Below are 14,453 nucleotides of genomic sequence, written 5' to 3' on the forward strand. Positions count from 1 at the left end.
AGGATTTTATCTATCCGAGCTGCTCCAGCGAGTGGTACTGGGCAGGCAGAGAAAGATAAGCCTGTTTTTTGGGCAAGCAGGCATCACCTCTGACAGGGACTGCCTAGCGATGGGAGGAAAAATCTGGACCTGCCTGTTGTGGTTCCTCCTTTGTGACATTTGCAGCTTGGAAGACGGGACACACAAACCCACAGCCAAACTGAGCAGGATTTGAACCCGCGCCTGTCGATCAGGGGTTAAATCTTGCTGCTTCGGCAGCGGGGGCCTGTTCCTCACCAGGTGCAGGCACTTGCAGCAGTGCAGAATTGAACCCAGCTCCCCTCCACAAGTGACACCAGCAGGACAGGGGGAATGGGACCAAAATGGGTGATTGCTCTGCTCCAAGTCCACTCTGAGGAGCGAAGGGAGGCTTTCAGGCTGCCGTAACGCCACCGTTCAACCCAGGTAACTTTAAAGAACTCTGAACAAGAAGGCTATTAAACCGGCCGGCCCCTCCGTGGGGCATGGGGGGCACCCTAGACACCTGAGCCCAAACCATGAAACGGGGGTATGTACCTAATTGAAGTCCCATCCCCTTGGGGGTCGCCTAAAACGTTGGGCTCAGTCCCAGAGCTCCCTCCACACTTCCTCCATCCTTTCCATCGAGACCCCGTGGACGGTCAGGGACTCCTTGTACGCTTCGGGCTCGTCCTTGGCGACCCCCCGCACCTGGAAGCGCCCCTCGTGGCGAAGGGTGATGCCGGCCGCCAAGGCCAGGAACCCCAAATACGGCTCGTCGAGAGGGAAGACGGGCAGCTGCAGGGAGACTCGGTAGAGCTCCGGGATCAAGGCTCTGGGCAGGATGGTTCCCCCCGCGATGAACGGCGGGTAGTGTTCCAGCGGGTAGAGGAGGCAGGGCACCGCGGCATCCCCCGTCCTCAGGACGGGCTCCTCGTTGGCCAGGTTACCGTGGATGAAGTCGGAGACTCTGGGGAGCTCCTTCAGGTACTGCGTCAGCTCATAGGGGTTCACAAAGATGTCGTCGTTCGCTGCAACGGCAGGACATAAGGGTTAGCGCTCGGTTTCCCGTTATCATAGTTCCTACCACTGGGGTATTGTTTTATTTGGAATTCTTTAACATCATACCATTCAAAGTGTTAGTGCTGACCTTGAAAGCCAAAGGTAAAGGTAAAGGGGTAAAGGGACCCCTGACCATTAGGTCCAGTCGTGGCCGACTCTGGGGTTGCGGCGCTCGTCTCGCTTTATTGGCTGAGGGCGACGGCGTAAAGCTTCTGGGTCATGTGGCCAGCAGGACTAAGCCGCTTCTGGCAAACCAGAGCAGCGCACGGAAACGCCGTTTACTTTCCTGCCGGAGTGGTACCTCTTTATCTACTTGCACTTTGACGTGCTTTCGAACTGCTAGGTTGGCAGGAGCAGGGACCGAGCAACGGGAGCTCACACTGTCACAGGGATTTGAACTGCCGACCTTCTGATCAGCAAGTCCTAGGCTCTGTGCTTTAACCCACAGTGCCACCCGTGTCCTCTTGAAAGCCCTAAACAGCCTCAAAGTCCCAGTATACCTAAAGGAGCGTCTCCACCCCCATCGTTCTGCCCGGACACTGAGGTCCAGCTCCGAGGGCCTTCTAGTGGTTCCCTCTCTGTGAGAAGTGAGGTTACAGGGAACCAGGCAGAGGGCCTTCTCGGTGGTGGCACCCCCCTGTGGAACGCCCTCCCATCAGATGTCAAGGAAATAAACAACTACCAGACTTTTAGAACATATCTGAAGGCAGCCCTGTTCAGGGAAGCTTTTAATGTTTAATAGGTTATTGTATTTTAGTTAAACATTTTAGTTAAACATTAAAATGTCACACATTAAAAACCTCCCTGAACAGGGCTGCCTTCAGATGTCTTCTAAAAGTCAGGTAGTATTGCAGTATTTCAGATAGCCCTCCTTACAAAACTTCTTGCAGTCCTACTAGCGTAATCGGTTCATTACAATTACTTTCCAAATAGTTCATATATTTAATAGGTTCTCGCTGTTATCTGTGGCGTCCAGCCTTGTGGAAACCCACCTAAACTTCAGGGACATTCTGGGATCAAATCAGAAACCGGCTAATAATAATAATAATAATAATAATAATAATAATAATAATAATAATAATTTATTTATACCCCACCCATCTGGCTGGGTTTCCCCAGCTACTCTGGGCGGCTTCCAACAAAACACTAAAATACAGTAACTGAAATATACTCAGATACATAACAGTAACCTATTAAACATTAAAAGCTTCCCTAAACAGGGCTGCCTTCAGATGTCTTCTAAAAGTCTGGTAGTTGTTTATCTCTTTGACATATGAAGGGAGGGCATTCCACAGGGCGGGCGCCACTACCGAGAAGGCCCTTTGCCTGGTTCCCTGTAGCTTTTCGCAATGTTCCTCTTCTGCATCAATAACTGGATACGGGTAAATGCACAATACCCCCAAAGGAAAAAAGGGAGTTCGTCAATCGCGCATGTGCAGAAGCACTAAATCACGCTATGCGCAGAAGCGCCAAATCGCAACCCACATGTGCCGCCGGTCGCGAACGTGCCTCCTGCACGGATCGCGTTCACAACCCAAGCGTCCACCGTAGTCCCTATGCTACAATTTTCAAGATTCTCCACTGAAAGAAAAGACCAAACCCCGAAAGAAACAGATGTGTGGCCCCTCCTCACCCCCCCAACCCATAGCTGTCAACTGTCCCTTATTTGGTGGGAAACTCCCTTATCCCAGCGCCGTGTCCCGCTGCTGTCCCTTATGGATGGTGTCCCTTAAATTTCCCGGGTTTCAAAGGAAGCAACTCCTCTCCCTCCCTCCCTGCCGGCCAGGGAGGAGGGAGGCTCCAGCTGTGTTGCTTGGCTGCGTTGCTCGCCCAATAAGGAGTCTGAAAACGACTGGGGGGTGGAGCTTGCATGCCTTGTGCCGATCAAATCGGCCGCGTTGCCTGGGGACTCGCCTTTGCTCAGCGCTTCCCAGCGGAGAGGGGACGGTGGTTTCCCTTGCTGCATCCCCTTTGCCGGGTTGCTGCGCTGTGGGAACCACCGCTTGAGGCTTCGTTTGGCTGCTGGCTGGGCTTTCTGCCTTTGGCTCGGAGGGGCTCAGAAGTGGAACATACCTGTGCTCCGAAAATCCCTTATTTTGGCTGCTGATCCCTTATTTTTGAGGCTGCTGGTCCCTTATTTTCAGCTACGCCCCAACCTCACCTGCACCCACTCACCTTTGAAGACATAGGCCACCCCCTGGCAGTGGTTGTGGACCCACTGGAGCAAGCAGCGCTCCTTCAGGGACTGGTTTTGGGGCGATTCCCCAAAGTCCCACCACAGGATGTCGCTGAAGACTTGGATTTCCTGTAGCAGCGCCTGGGCCAGGCTCTCTTCGGAGGCTGTGGCCACTAGGAAGACGGGCTGGAGGAAGAAGCCGTCCATTGGCCTCTGCTGGGCCCAGGTCCGGCGCAGGACAGCTCTCCTTTCCCAGGACGCCGGGTGCGACTTGATGGCCAGGAGGAGCAATGGGGCAGGCCAGGGGCCGCGGCACCAGGCGTCCTCAGAAACCAGCTCCCGGCAACGATATCGCTGCAGGTGCGGGTACAGGGCGAGGTGGACGCTGAGGTCCAGCTGGAAGCGGCAGCTGCCCATCTGAAGGACGACGGACCTGCGGCGGGCGAAGACGTTCTCCCAGTGGGTCAAGCCGATGTACAGGATGGTGGAGACCAGGAGCCCCACTGCGACCCCCAGGTGGAGGGTCCTTCGGAAGGGGAGTTGAGGAAGCCTGCAGAGAGCCGGGAAACCATTCTTCAATACTTAGTTTCGTGGGACCACAAGGACCAGCTATTATTATTATTATTATTATTATTATTATTATTATTATTATTATTATTGATACAACAGGAAAAGAGAAAACACAAATACCAAATTTCACACAGGAATGACCATAGACACATAATTTTCTTAACAAACGATAAAACATAAATTGGTCTTCACACTAAAGACCCAAAATCCCGTCTATTCCATTTTTCAATTTCGTATTACTTATTGCCAATACATGCTTTTATCATAATTAAACCTTTTCTTAATATACATTAATGCTTATAACAACCTTGCAACTATTATTGAAGTTCCTCGAATGCTGCAGCAGAGTTTAAACTACTATATTTATATTTCAGATATTCTTTGAAAACCTCCCATTTTGAAACAAATTCCTGTTTTGATTTATTCTTTGTTTTTTTCTGATAGACCGTCTAATTCGGCATATTCTGTCAGCTTTTGTATAGAGGGGATTTCATTACTCTTCCATTTTGCCACGATAAGATGATGATGATGATTATTATTATTAATTGAATTTATATACCACCCTATACCCGGGGGTCTCAGGGCGGTTCACAAAATAAAACCAAGACACCTAATGAAAAAAAAGCACAAAATACCTTATGGAAACAAAAGCCAATAGCCACCCCCCTTGCCAAAACACCACATTTTCAAAGGGCATAGAATGTCAACCGGATCACCCTGGTTGAAAAGGAACGTGTTTGCAACCAAATTCTGCACTAATTCTGCAAATTCTGAACTGTCTTTTTTTAATATAAATATTTTATTAGGTTTTAACAATAAAAGAAAATTCAAGAAAAATACAGAAACAGAGAAAATACAGAATCACAAAATACAATACAAAAATACGAACATTTAAATTACAAACATTAAACACAACAAAAGAAAAAAGAAAAAAACACATATAATGAAAAGAAACAAAAATTCCCTCTTTCTTAATTTCTCATCTTCAGTTAACTTATTTTCCCGACTTCCTCACGTCTCCCGTTCTTGTATCCCTTTTACAAATTAATTCAGCAAATTCATATCCTATTAATTTATCTGAACTGGCTAGTTCCATTGCATGTAAACCGACCCGGACTCTGCGCTGGTCAACTGAGTTAGGCCCTTCTCTGTGCGCCCTTTCCATGCGGCGACACATTTCTGCAGCGGCTCGTCCCCCCCCCCCCCCTTTGTGGAATGGTCTCCCCAGAAGGTGAGTTACCTATGAAGAAATCCTAATGAAAACAGAGGTTGGAAATTAAAGCCTTACGATTGTATCAAGGATGTTTTAACAGGATGGCTGCGATTCCACCAAGTGAATGAAGTGTTTATGTGTGATAAGAAAGTAGGATTAAATGTTTTAAAAAACCCAGATTTCAAATTTAATTGTTGGAAGGCAGGACCAAATTATTATCCAAAATGTACATTTTTTTTATTAGAATGGTACAACAAAGACGAACAAAGGAGGTGATGATAAAAGGGGCAATAGATTTTGGGTACAATATCGAGCATGATGCGTGGGTGAGATTGTGGAATGCGAGTCTAAAATTGACAGCATGTGCCACCCTGAAAGAAAATATCATGAAAATGATGTACCGCTGGTACTTGACCCCTGTGAAATTGGCAAAAATGTATAGGATGAGTAGTAAATTATGTTGGAAATGTAAAGAGAAGGATGGCAATTTTTAGCACATGTGGTGGCCATGTGAGAAATCAAAATCATTTTGGGAACTGATTTACAACGAATTGATAAAGATGCTTAAATATACCTTCCCCCAAAAAGCCGGAAACTTTTTTTGCTGGGCTTGATGGGAGAGGAAATTGGGAAAGCAGATCAAAGTCTATTTATGTATGTGACCACTGCTGCTAGAACTTTGCCCAAAAATGGAAAATACAGGAATTACCAGTGGTGGAGGAGGTGCAGACGAGAATGATGGATTGCGCGAAACTAGAAAAAATAACCTGCAAGATCTGAAACCAGGAGGAAGCAAAATTCCAAAGAGACTAGAGTAAATTTATGGATTATATAAATAATAACTGTAGAAATTTGAAGTCACTAGTAGGACTGAAATAAATCTTACGATGTGGACTTGATAATAGAAGAAGAAACTGCGAGAAGTAGACTGAAATAGGAAAACATGTTGGAGGGAGGGAGGGAAGTCATTGCTTGGTAGAGTGATGGACAAGGAAGTGTGTGGATGATTGTTGAAATTGTATAGTTAAAGCTATGGTTGTCCCAGTAGTGATGTATGGAAGTGAGAGCTGGACCATCAAGAAGGCTGATGGCCGAAGAATGGATGCTTTTGAATTCTGGTGCTGGAGGAGACTCTTGAGAGTCCCATGGACTGCAGGAAGATCCAACCTCTCCATTCTGAAGGAAATCAGCCCTGCGTGCTCACTGGAAGGACAGATCCTGAAGCTGAGGCTCCAAGACTTTGGCCACCTCATGAGAAGAGAAGACTCCCTGGAAAAGACCCTGATGTTGGGAAAGATGGAGGGCACAAGGAGAAGGGGACGACGGAGGACGAGATGGTGGGACAGTGTTCTCGAAGAGACCAGCATGAGTTTGACCAAACTGCGGGAGGCAGTGGAAGACAGGAGGGCCTGGCGTGCTCTGGTCCAGGGGGTCACAAAGAGGCGGACACGACTAAACGACTCAACAACAACAACAAAATGGAAAATTAATTAAAAAAGCATTGGGGGGGGGGAAGGAATGCTCTTCCCAGGGATGTTTGCCTGGCGCCTCCATTATTTATTTTTAGGCGCCAGGTGAAAACGTTCCACCGGGTCTTTTGGCTGAGTAATATTCTACAGCCGAAAAACCCAGTGCTGGTCTAGGCTTCATCCACAGGTGTCCAGAACAAGGGAAGTGATAATCCTACCGTATTCTGCCCTGGTCAGACCCCACCTGGAGTCTTGTGTCCGGTTCTGGGCACCCCAATTTAAGGAGGACATGGACAAGCTGGAAGGTGGGCAGAAGAAGGCGACCGAGATGATCAAGGGCCCAGAAATTGAACCTTGTGAGGAATGGTTGAAGGATCTGGGTATCTTTAGAGACTGAGAGGGGATATGATGGCCATCTTCAAATAGCTAAAGCGCTGTCACACGGAAAATGGAGCAAGCTTGATTTCTCCTGCTCCAGAGCAGAGGACCTGAAGCAGTTGGTTGAAACTGCAATAAAAGATACATTTATAAAGGAACCAGAAGGATTTCTCTTGGGCATTGTTGGAAACGATATAAATAGAAAGCAATGTAAGCTTTTTCTATATGCAGTAACAGCAGCAAGAATATTATTGTCCCAAAAATGGAAGCAAGAAGAATTACCAACGATGGAAGAATGGAGGATGAAATTAATGGACTATGCAGAACTTGACAAACTAACGGGAAGGATCCGAAACCAGCAGGACCAGAAGTTTACCGAGGACTGGAGTAAATTAACGCAGTCTTTGAAAAGTATTTGTGACAACCAGATGACGTTTGTAGGTTTGCAAGAAGTTCTGTGAGGAATAATATTAGAAATATTGCAAAAATGGAGAAGGAGATGTGATATGTTAAGAATGTAAAGGCAATATTAAGTTAGGAAACGCGTAAGAAGTGATTAAGATGGAGGATTATCAGAGGTGCTGATGGAAGTCCAATAAGAATGTATTTGTGATAAATTGTGTGGTATGCTTTATAATTTTGTATGTTAAAAACCAATAAAAATATTTTTAAAATAAAAAAAAAGAAATTGCATTAAAAGAGACCGACCAATTACTGCAGCCAGTCAGGTTATAGCGAGTAATTGGGAAAATGCAGAAGAGCTAGGAGTGAACCAATGGAGGAATAAACTGAATCATATTATAATTTTAGAATACCTGACTGTGAAGATATATAGAGTGAAAGGGCTTAAGGTCAGTGAGAAAGAGGAGGATTGGTTTGAGAAGATATTGAATTATTTGAGTAGGTTTGAACAATTGGGGGCAATTAAAATGTTAAAAGTAAAATAAACCTTGTGGAGGGAGGAGAGTTAAGGTATATAGAAGTGTACATATGGTTAATTTGAATATATTATTGAATATTATTGAATATGTATATTATTGAATATGTATATTATTGAATATTTATACCCAATGTATCAGCCGCCTGGGGGGTTTCCACTGTTTGTGTTTTGGTGGTTGGTAAAAATTAGAGAGAGAGAGAGAGAGAGAGAGAGAGAGAGAGAGAGAGAGAGAGAGAGACCAAATGTTAGGAAGGGCTTTCTGAGGTTGTTAAATCTTTTATTGGGTTTGAAATTGCTGGCTGGCTGCCTCGCTTCAACCCGAGATTGTTTTATATACGTTTTTACTGTTGATGTTTGTATTGTTAGATTCCTTTGATGTGTTTTACGGTCCCGGGGGCAGAAGGCAACAATGGAAACCCGGTATTAAAAACAGTTCAAAACAACTTTACAACCGCAGATATATGCACAGTCCTAAAAAGGTACATCTTGAGCGTCCAAAGCAGCGGGATGGAGAGCATTTATTTCATTTGTGAAATCTCTTCCTGGGATGCACCCTGAAGAAATTTATCTCTCCATCTCACGCACATATCTGTGATTGCTTTCAGGAACCCAGATTTTATTTTTTTTAAAGTAATATTTATTAAAATTTTACAAGCAATAGAGAGTTTCAAAGTTTAAACATAAAAAATAAGAACAAAGAATAACCCTAATAAGGGGAAAAGAGCTACAAGTATACAAAAACAAAACACATGAAAAATGCAAAATAGAAAACAGTTAAATAGAAGAAAAAGAAAGTAAGAAAGAAATCAATATTTTCATATCTTATACTTCATTTACTAGTTTCCTGACCTCCTCACACCTCCCTTTTTGTATTCCAGTTCAGATATTTAGTTCAGCAAGTCCTTACCCTCTATCATTTATCCTTGCTCAACATCTTAACCTATTATAAATATATATTTTCCACCATTATCAATCCATATTTACATACTCTTGTTAATCTTTTTACCAAAACCGCTTGTTTCCAATCCAACATCTCTTTAACATTCATTAATTTTACAGTATTTCTGCAAATAGTCTTTAAATTTTTCCCCAATCTTCTTCCACCGCCTCTTCTCCCTGGTCTCGGATTCTGCCAGTCATTTCTGCCAACAGGAACCCAGATTTTATTGCATGTGTACAAACCATCTCAAACCCAACGAGATGCGGTCAGGGATGAGATAAAAAAAATATCTGCGTAGAGGAAGGCTTCTTGACGGAGGAAATGAATCAGGGAACGGCTTCCCCCTGATAAACCGGTTGCTTCTGCAAAGTTGCCAGAGTTAAACCAAGCCCACGACGCCCCTGCAAAGCGGTCCAGGGGCCTAACCTCTTCGTCAGACCCGCTTTGGCAAAAGCTGGGGACAGGGAAGCCCCTGCAAGAATTGCACCCCTTCCTTTGTCTCTGCACCCCTCTACCTACCTACCTACCTACCTGCCAGCAGCAAGCAGCACCTCCCTGAACTTCAGGGCAGCCATCTTTGTTGAGGGCAGCAAACAGGGGCCCAATCCTGCAAAGATCAGGCCTGGCTTGAGCCATCGTGGTGCGTCAACATGCAAAGCCCTGGATTATCGCAATGCAGATATATCGCCAGAGGGATTTGGGAGGAGGGCGCGTGCGGTGTGATCCTGGCCCCCTCAAATAGTCATTGCAATTTTTATTAGGGGAATCTCATTGGAATGGCTACGCGCAACATAACCGCCAACATTTCTGCGGTGAAAATAGGCATGTCCTATTCAATAATAATAATGATGATGATGAAATAAAGAAATTAAGGTCTTTTATATATATATAATAAATGTTAATAAACGCACCAACCAAGCACGTACACCCATATATAAACCACATGTCTGAAACCCCACAGAAAGTCCTGAAACCATTTTGTCCCTCCCAAATTGACCTCAAACATTTCTCTTCAAGATCAAAGAAAAATGGGAAAGCCTCCCCATTGTCTTTTAGTAAGACTGGCCAGGCTCCCCCAGGGTATCCAATCAAGTGAGCATTAACAGGAAACCTGCCAGACAGGAGATAAACAACAACAGGAGATAAACAACGCACTCAGATTTCTGTTGTAGACCACCTTTTCTGTGATGTAGGTATGATGTTTCTGGGGGTGGTCTTTGGACTCCAGGGCGGGGAATTTAAAATGTCTATATAAGCTGCTTTGCTTCTCAATATTCTCTGATTGGCCTCTGTTCCTTTCTCCAACCGATGGAGAACCTGTAAAGGACTTTATAAGGGCTCTTGTGTTCCCCATAAGGAAAAAAGAAGACCGCTTTGCAAATGTCCAAAATACGGTATTTTCTTTCATGTCACCGAACTGTTGGGTGGGGGTGCAATAAACTTGGTAAATAGTTTCAGGGAGGTAGCCGTGTTGGTCTGACATAGTCGAAATAAATAAATAAAATTCCCAGTAGCACCTTAGAGACCAATTAAGTTTGTTCTGGGTATAAGCTTTTGGTAAATCTTGATCCTTTGCAGTGGGAATGCAAGATGGGGTGAGGTTTTGGAATCTGGCTTTTCGACAGAAACGGCAGCATATGACTAAATAAGGTATTGTTTGCCATCCAGAATTAGTCTTATGGAATATCTTGGGCCCGCTCACTCTAACAGAGCGGTAATGGATAAAATGACACATAATTTGATATTTCAGCACAGACCAGAAACTCCACACGTTTTTATGATTTAGCATTCCTTTGTGACTCATACGGCAGAAGCGTCATTTCCAAGCCAAGACTGGCAAATCTGGAGATTGTCTTGTTCATTTATTTTATTTGTAAAATAAAATATTATTTATGTGTCGTAGGAATATATTCACAGCAGCAGCAACATAGAAATATAAAACCTTGAAAAACCTGCACTGGTCTCTATGGTGTAAGAACTTAGGGACTTTGGCTATTGCAGGAAAAAATTATGCCTAAACTGTGTGTTTCCAGTGGGATGATGGGAGTTGTAGTCTGAAAACAACTGGAGACCCAAAATTGGGAAACAGTGGTTTAGAGTGTGATAAGAATATTAAGGTCTTACATGTGTAATAAATGCAAACACGTACATAAATATATAAACCACATGTCTGAAAACCCCACAGAAAAAAAAGAGTCCTGAACAAAATAGCCAGAGGAGATGCTGACTCCGCCCATCACTGACTCCGCCCATCAGGCTCCCCCTCCGAACCCCACCTGCTGCAAAGCAGGCTAACTCAGATTCTGTGAAATGGGCACGTTCTCATCCAACATGGAGGTGTGATAAGAATTTTAAGGTCTTAGATATGTCGTAATTGTTCATTAATGTACCAAGCAAACACGTACATAAATATATAAACCACATGTCGGAAAACCCCACAGAAAAAAAAGGTCCTGAACAAAATGACCTCAATTATTTCTCTGCAAGGTCAAAGTGGGAAACCTCCCCGTTGTCTTTTCATTCACAAATCCTGTCTTAAGGGCACATTTAAGATATGAATAGGGTGTGAGCCTGTGACCTGGCTCAGGAACTAAGTATTTGTCATTACAAAAGATTGGCCAGGCTCCTCAGGATATCCAATCAAGTGACCATTAACAGGTAACCTGCCAGACAGGAGCTAAACAACGCGCTCAGATTTCTGTTGTAGACCGCCCCTTTCTGTGATGTAGGTATGATGTGTCTGGGGGTTGGTCTTGAGCTACACCCCTTTTGTGATGTATGTATGATGTATGGAGGGGTGGTCTTGAGCTCCAGGGCAGGGAATTTAAAATGTGTATATAAGGGCAGGCACACCTTTGTTTGGGGTCCTCCTCCTTTCCTGCGTGTGAGGGGAGCACCCTGTTGCAACAGATCAAGAAAGATCAGGCTTACTAGCTGCTTTGCTTCTCAGTATTCTCTGCTTGGCCTCTGTTATCTTCTCCTACCAATAGGGAACCTACGTAAGGACTCTATATGGGCTCTTGGATACCCCATAAGGGGAAAAGGGCAGATTTTGTTTACAACAAGAGGAAGAGGAGCTTGTAAAATTATGCACAGCTTGGAGAAACTGAATAAATGCTTTCCTTCCTCTCTCATAACTTGTGGGCAGTCCATGAAGCCCTACATCACTTCCCAAGGAATACAGAGAAGTGTATTTTCAAAAAGAGCAAAGCGCCTTCTCTGGTCTATTTGGTTAAGCATTGAATTGCCATTGCACAGTTCCGTTTCACGCCGACCAGAAGAAGATTTACGAAACAGAGACTGAAATCCGGTTCTCTCTTTTGTCGGATTTCCGTCGGCAAATATACACAGAGAGTTATTCTCTCGGACTTATTGCGAGAATTTTGCACCGCTTGGGATATTGAGTAGTGTGTGTTGTCATTATTTTGGCCTTGTAAATATCATTTAAGAAGGTGTTGGATTTCTGTACATAACTGTTAATGGATTTTTGTAAATCACATAGAGTTATTTAGTTAAAAAAGAAAAAAATTGTGAAAGAAATAATGATGGCCGACTGGGAACAGTTATGGACCACAGGTATGAAATTCACGGCAAATGCCTTAAGAGAAAATTTAATGAAAATGATTTATAGGTGGTACATGACACCAGCCAAGCTTGCAAAAATTTATCATTTGCCCGATAATAAATGTTGGAAATGTAACAAGACTGAAGGCACATTCTTTCACCTTTGGTGGACATGCCCAAGGATTAAGACATTCTGGGAGATGATTTATAATGAAATGAAAAAGGTATTTAAATATACCTTCCTGAAGAAACCAGAGGCCTTTCTCCTGGGCATGGTCGGCCAATTGGTGCTAAAGAAGGATAGAACTTTTTTTATGTATGCAACAACAGCAGCAAGAATACTCATCGCGAAATATTGGAAGACACAAGATTTACCCACCTGGGAAGAATGGCAGATGAAGTTGATGGACTATATGGAATTGGCGGAAATGACTGGCAGAATCCAAGACCAGGGAGGAGAGTCGGTGGAAGAAGATTGGAAGAAATTTAAAGACTATTTACAGAAATACTGTAAAATTAATGAATGTTAGAAAAATGTTGGAATGGCTTTAGTAGAAATGTTATAAGGAATTAAGTATAAATAGATTAATAGAGTATTAAAGGAAAAAATAAGGTTAGAATGTGTTAAGATAATTATAGGATAGAAAACAGAGGAAGATGGAAAGGAATGGCTGAAATAATTAACAGAAGTGGAATACAAAAAGGGAGGTGTGAGGAGGTCGTGGAAATAAGTGAATTAAAGATGGGATAATGAAATTGTTTGATTTTTTATTGTTTTTGTTTTGCTAGTTTAATGTGTTTAATGTGTCAATGTTGTGTAGTGTTTTTGTACTGTATTGTATTGTTTCTGCAGTGTTTAAATTGTTGGAAAAGTAATAAATATTATTTTTTTAAAAAAGAGAAATAACCCAGAGATGCATTTTAAATAAAAGGACACATTCTACTCATGTAAAAACACGCTGATTCCTGGACCGTCCGCAGGCCGGATTGAGAAGGCGATTGGGCCGGATCCGGCCCCCGGGCCTTAGGTTGCCTACGCCTGTGCAAAACGTTTGGATACCAGCTTGGCTGTAGATTTGCACAGGATTAACTCCTGAAAATGTCCCACAAGGCAAATAAACATATGCAAATAAAACCATATATGACCATCTTCAAGGACCGTCGTTCTAAACCTGATTAAGTACTGGGAACCCCTGGAATCTGTCACCAGGGTAGCAATATCCTGCACGGTGTGTTTTTGAGAAATATTTATTAGGAAGGATGCCACCAATGGACTTGGGTTGCTCACGAGTGAGGTCACTGCCACCCGTTGATGTGAGATAATAATTTATTTATATGCCACTCATCATCGGACTGGGTGACCTCAGCCATTCTGGGCAGACTTCCAACAAATTAAAACAAAAGAAGACGTCAAGCATTCAAAACTTCCCTGAACAGGGCTGCCTTCAGATGTCTTCTAAAAGTCAGATAGTTGTTCATTTCCTTGACATCTGACGGGAGGGTGTTCCACAGGGCGGGCGCCACCACTTGTATTTCGGCTTTGTGAATTGCTGACCCGTTAAATATCTCTGTGCGAAGCAAGATTTTAAGAATGGCATGTTGTTAAAGTGTCAAAGAGGCTGTTTGGCTTGTCTCAGCAAGACTTCTTCGTGATCCATTGAGCCGGATGATGAAACTGCAGACTGGGAGCGGCCGCCGAGACCACATAACACCAGTCCTGAAAGACCTACATTGGCTCCCAGGACGTTTCCAAGCACAATTCAAAGTGTTGGTGCTGACCTTGAAAGCCCTAAATGGCCTCAAAGGCCCAGTAAACCTGAAGGAGCGTCTCCACCCCCATCGTTCTACCTGGACACTCAGGTCCAGATCCGAGGGCCTTCTTGGTGGTGGCTCCCGCCCTGTGGAACGCCCTCCCATCGGATGTCAAGGAAATAAACAACTATCTGACTTTCAGAAGACATCTGAAGGCAGTGTTTACGGAAGTTTTTAATGCTGGATGTTTTATCATGTTTTTAATAGTCTGTTGGGAACCGCCCAGAGTGGCTGGGGAAGCCCAGCCAGATGGGCGTGTTAAAAATAATAAATTTTTATTTTTATTATTATGAAGGCAGCCCTGTTTAGGGAAGTTTTTAATGTTCGAAGTT

At 43.9% G+C, this 14,453-nt stretch overlaps 1 protein-coding gene across 1 annotated transcript; it reads right to left on the reverse strand.

Moving 5' to 3' along the window:
• Positions 1–10: 10 nt before the first annotated feature.
• Positions 11–9,419, reverse strand: LOC309518038 (acetylgalactosaminyl-O-glycosyl-glycoprotein beta-1,3-N-acetylglucosaminyltransferase-like). The gene is made up of 3 exons (XM_082197826.1): positions 9,277–9,419; positions 3,235–3,785; positions 11–1,028 (listed from the first exon to the last, which is right to left on the reverse strand). The coding sequence occupies exons 1-3, from the start codon at positions 9,318–9,320 to the stop codon at positions 601–603; spliced, it is 1,023 nt and encodes a 340-aa protein (XP_082053952.1). The 5' UTR covers positions 9,321–9,419; the 3' UTR covers positions 11–600.
• Positions 9,420–14,453: the final 5,034 nt, after the last annotated feature.

Source organism: Podarcis vaucheri (genome assembly GCF_965113315.1).
Source record: "Podarcis vaucheri genome assembly, chromosome: 13".
Lineage (NCBI taxonomy): Eukaryota > Metazoa > Chordata > Lepidosauria > Squamata > Lacertidae > Podarcis > Podarcis vaucheri.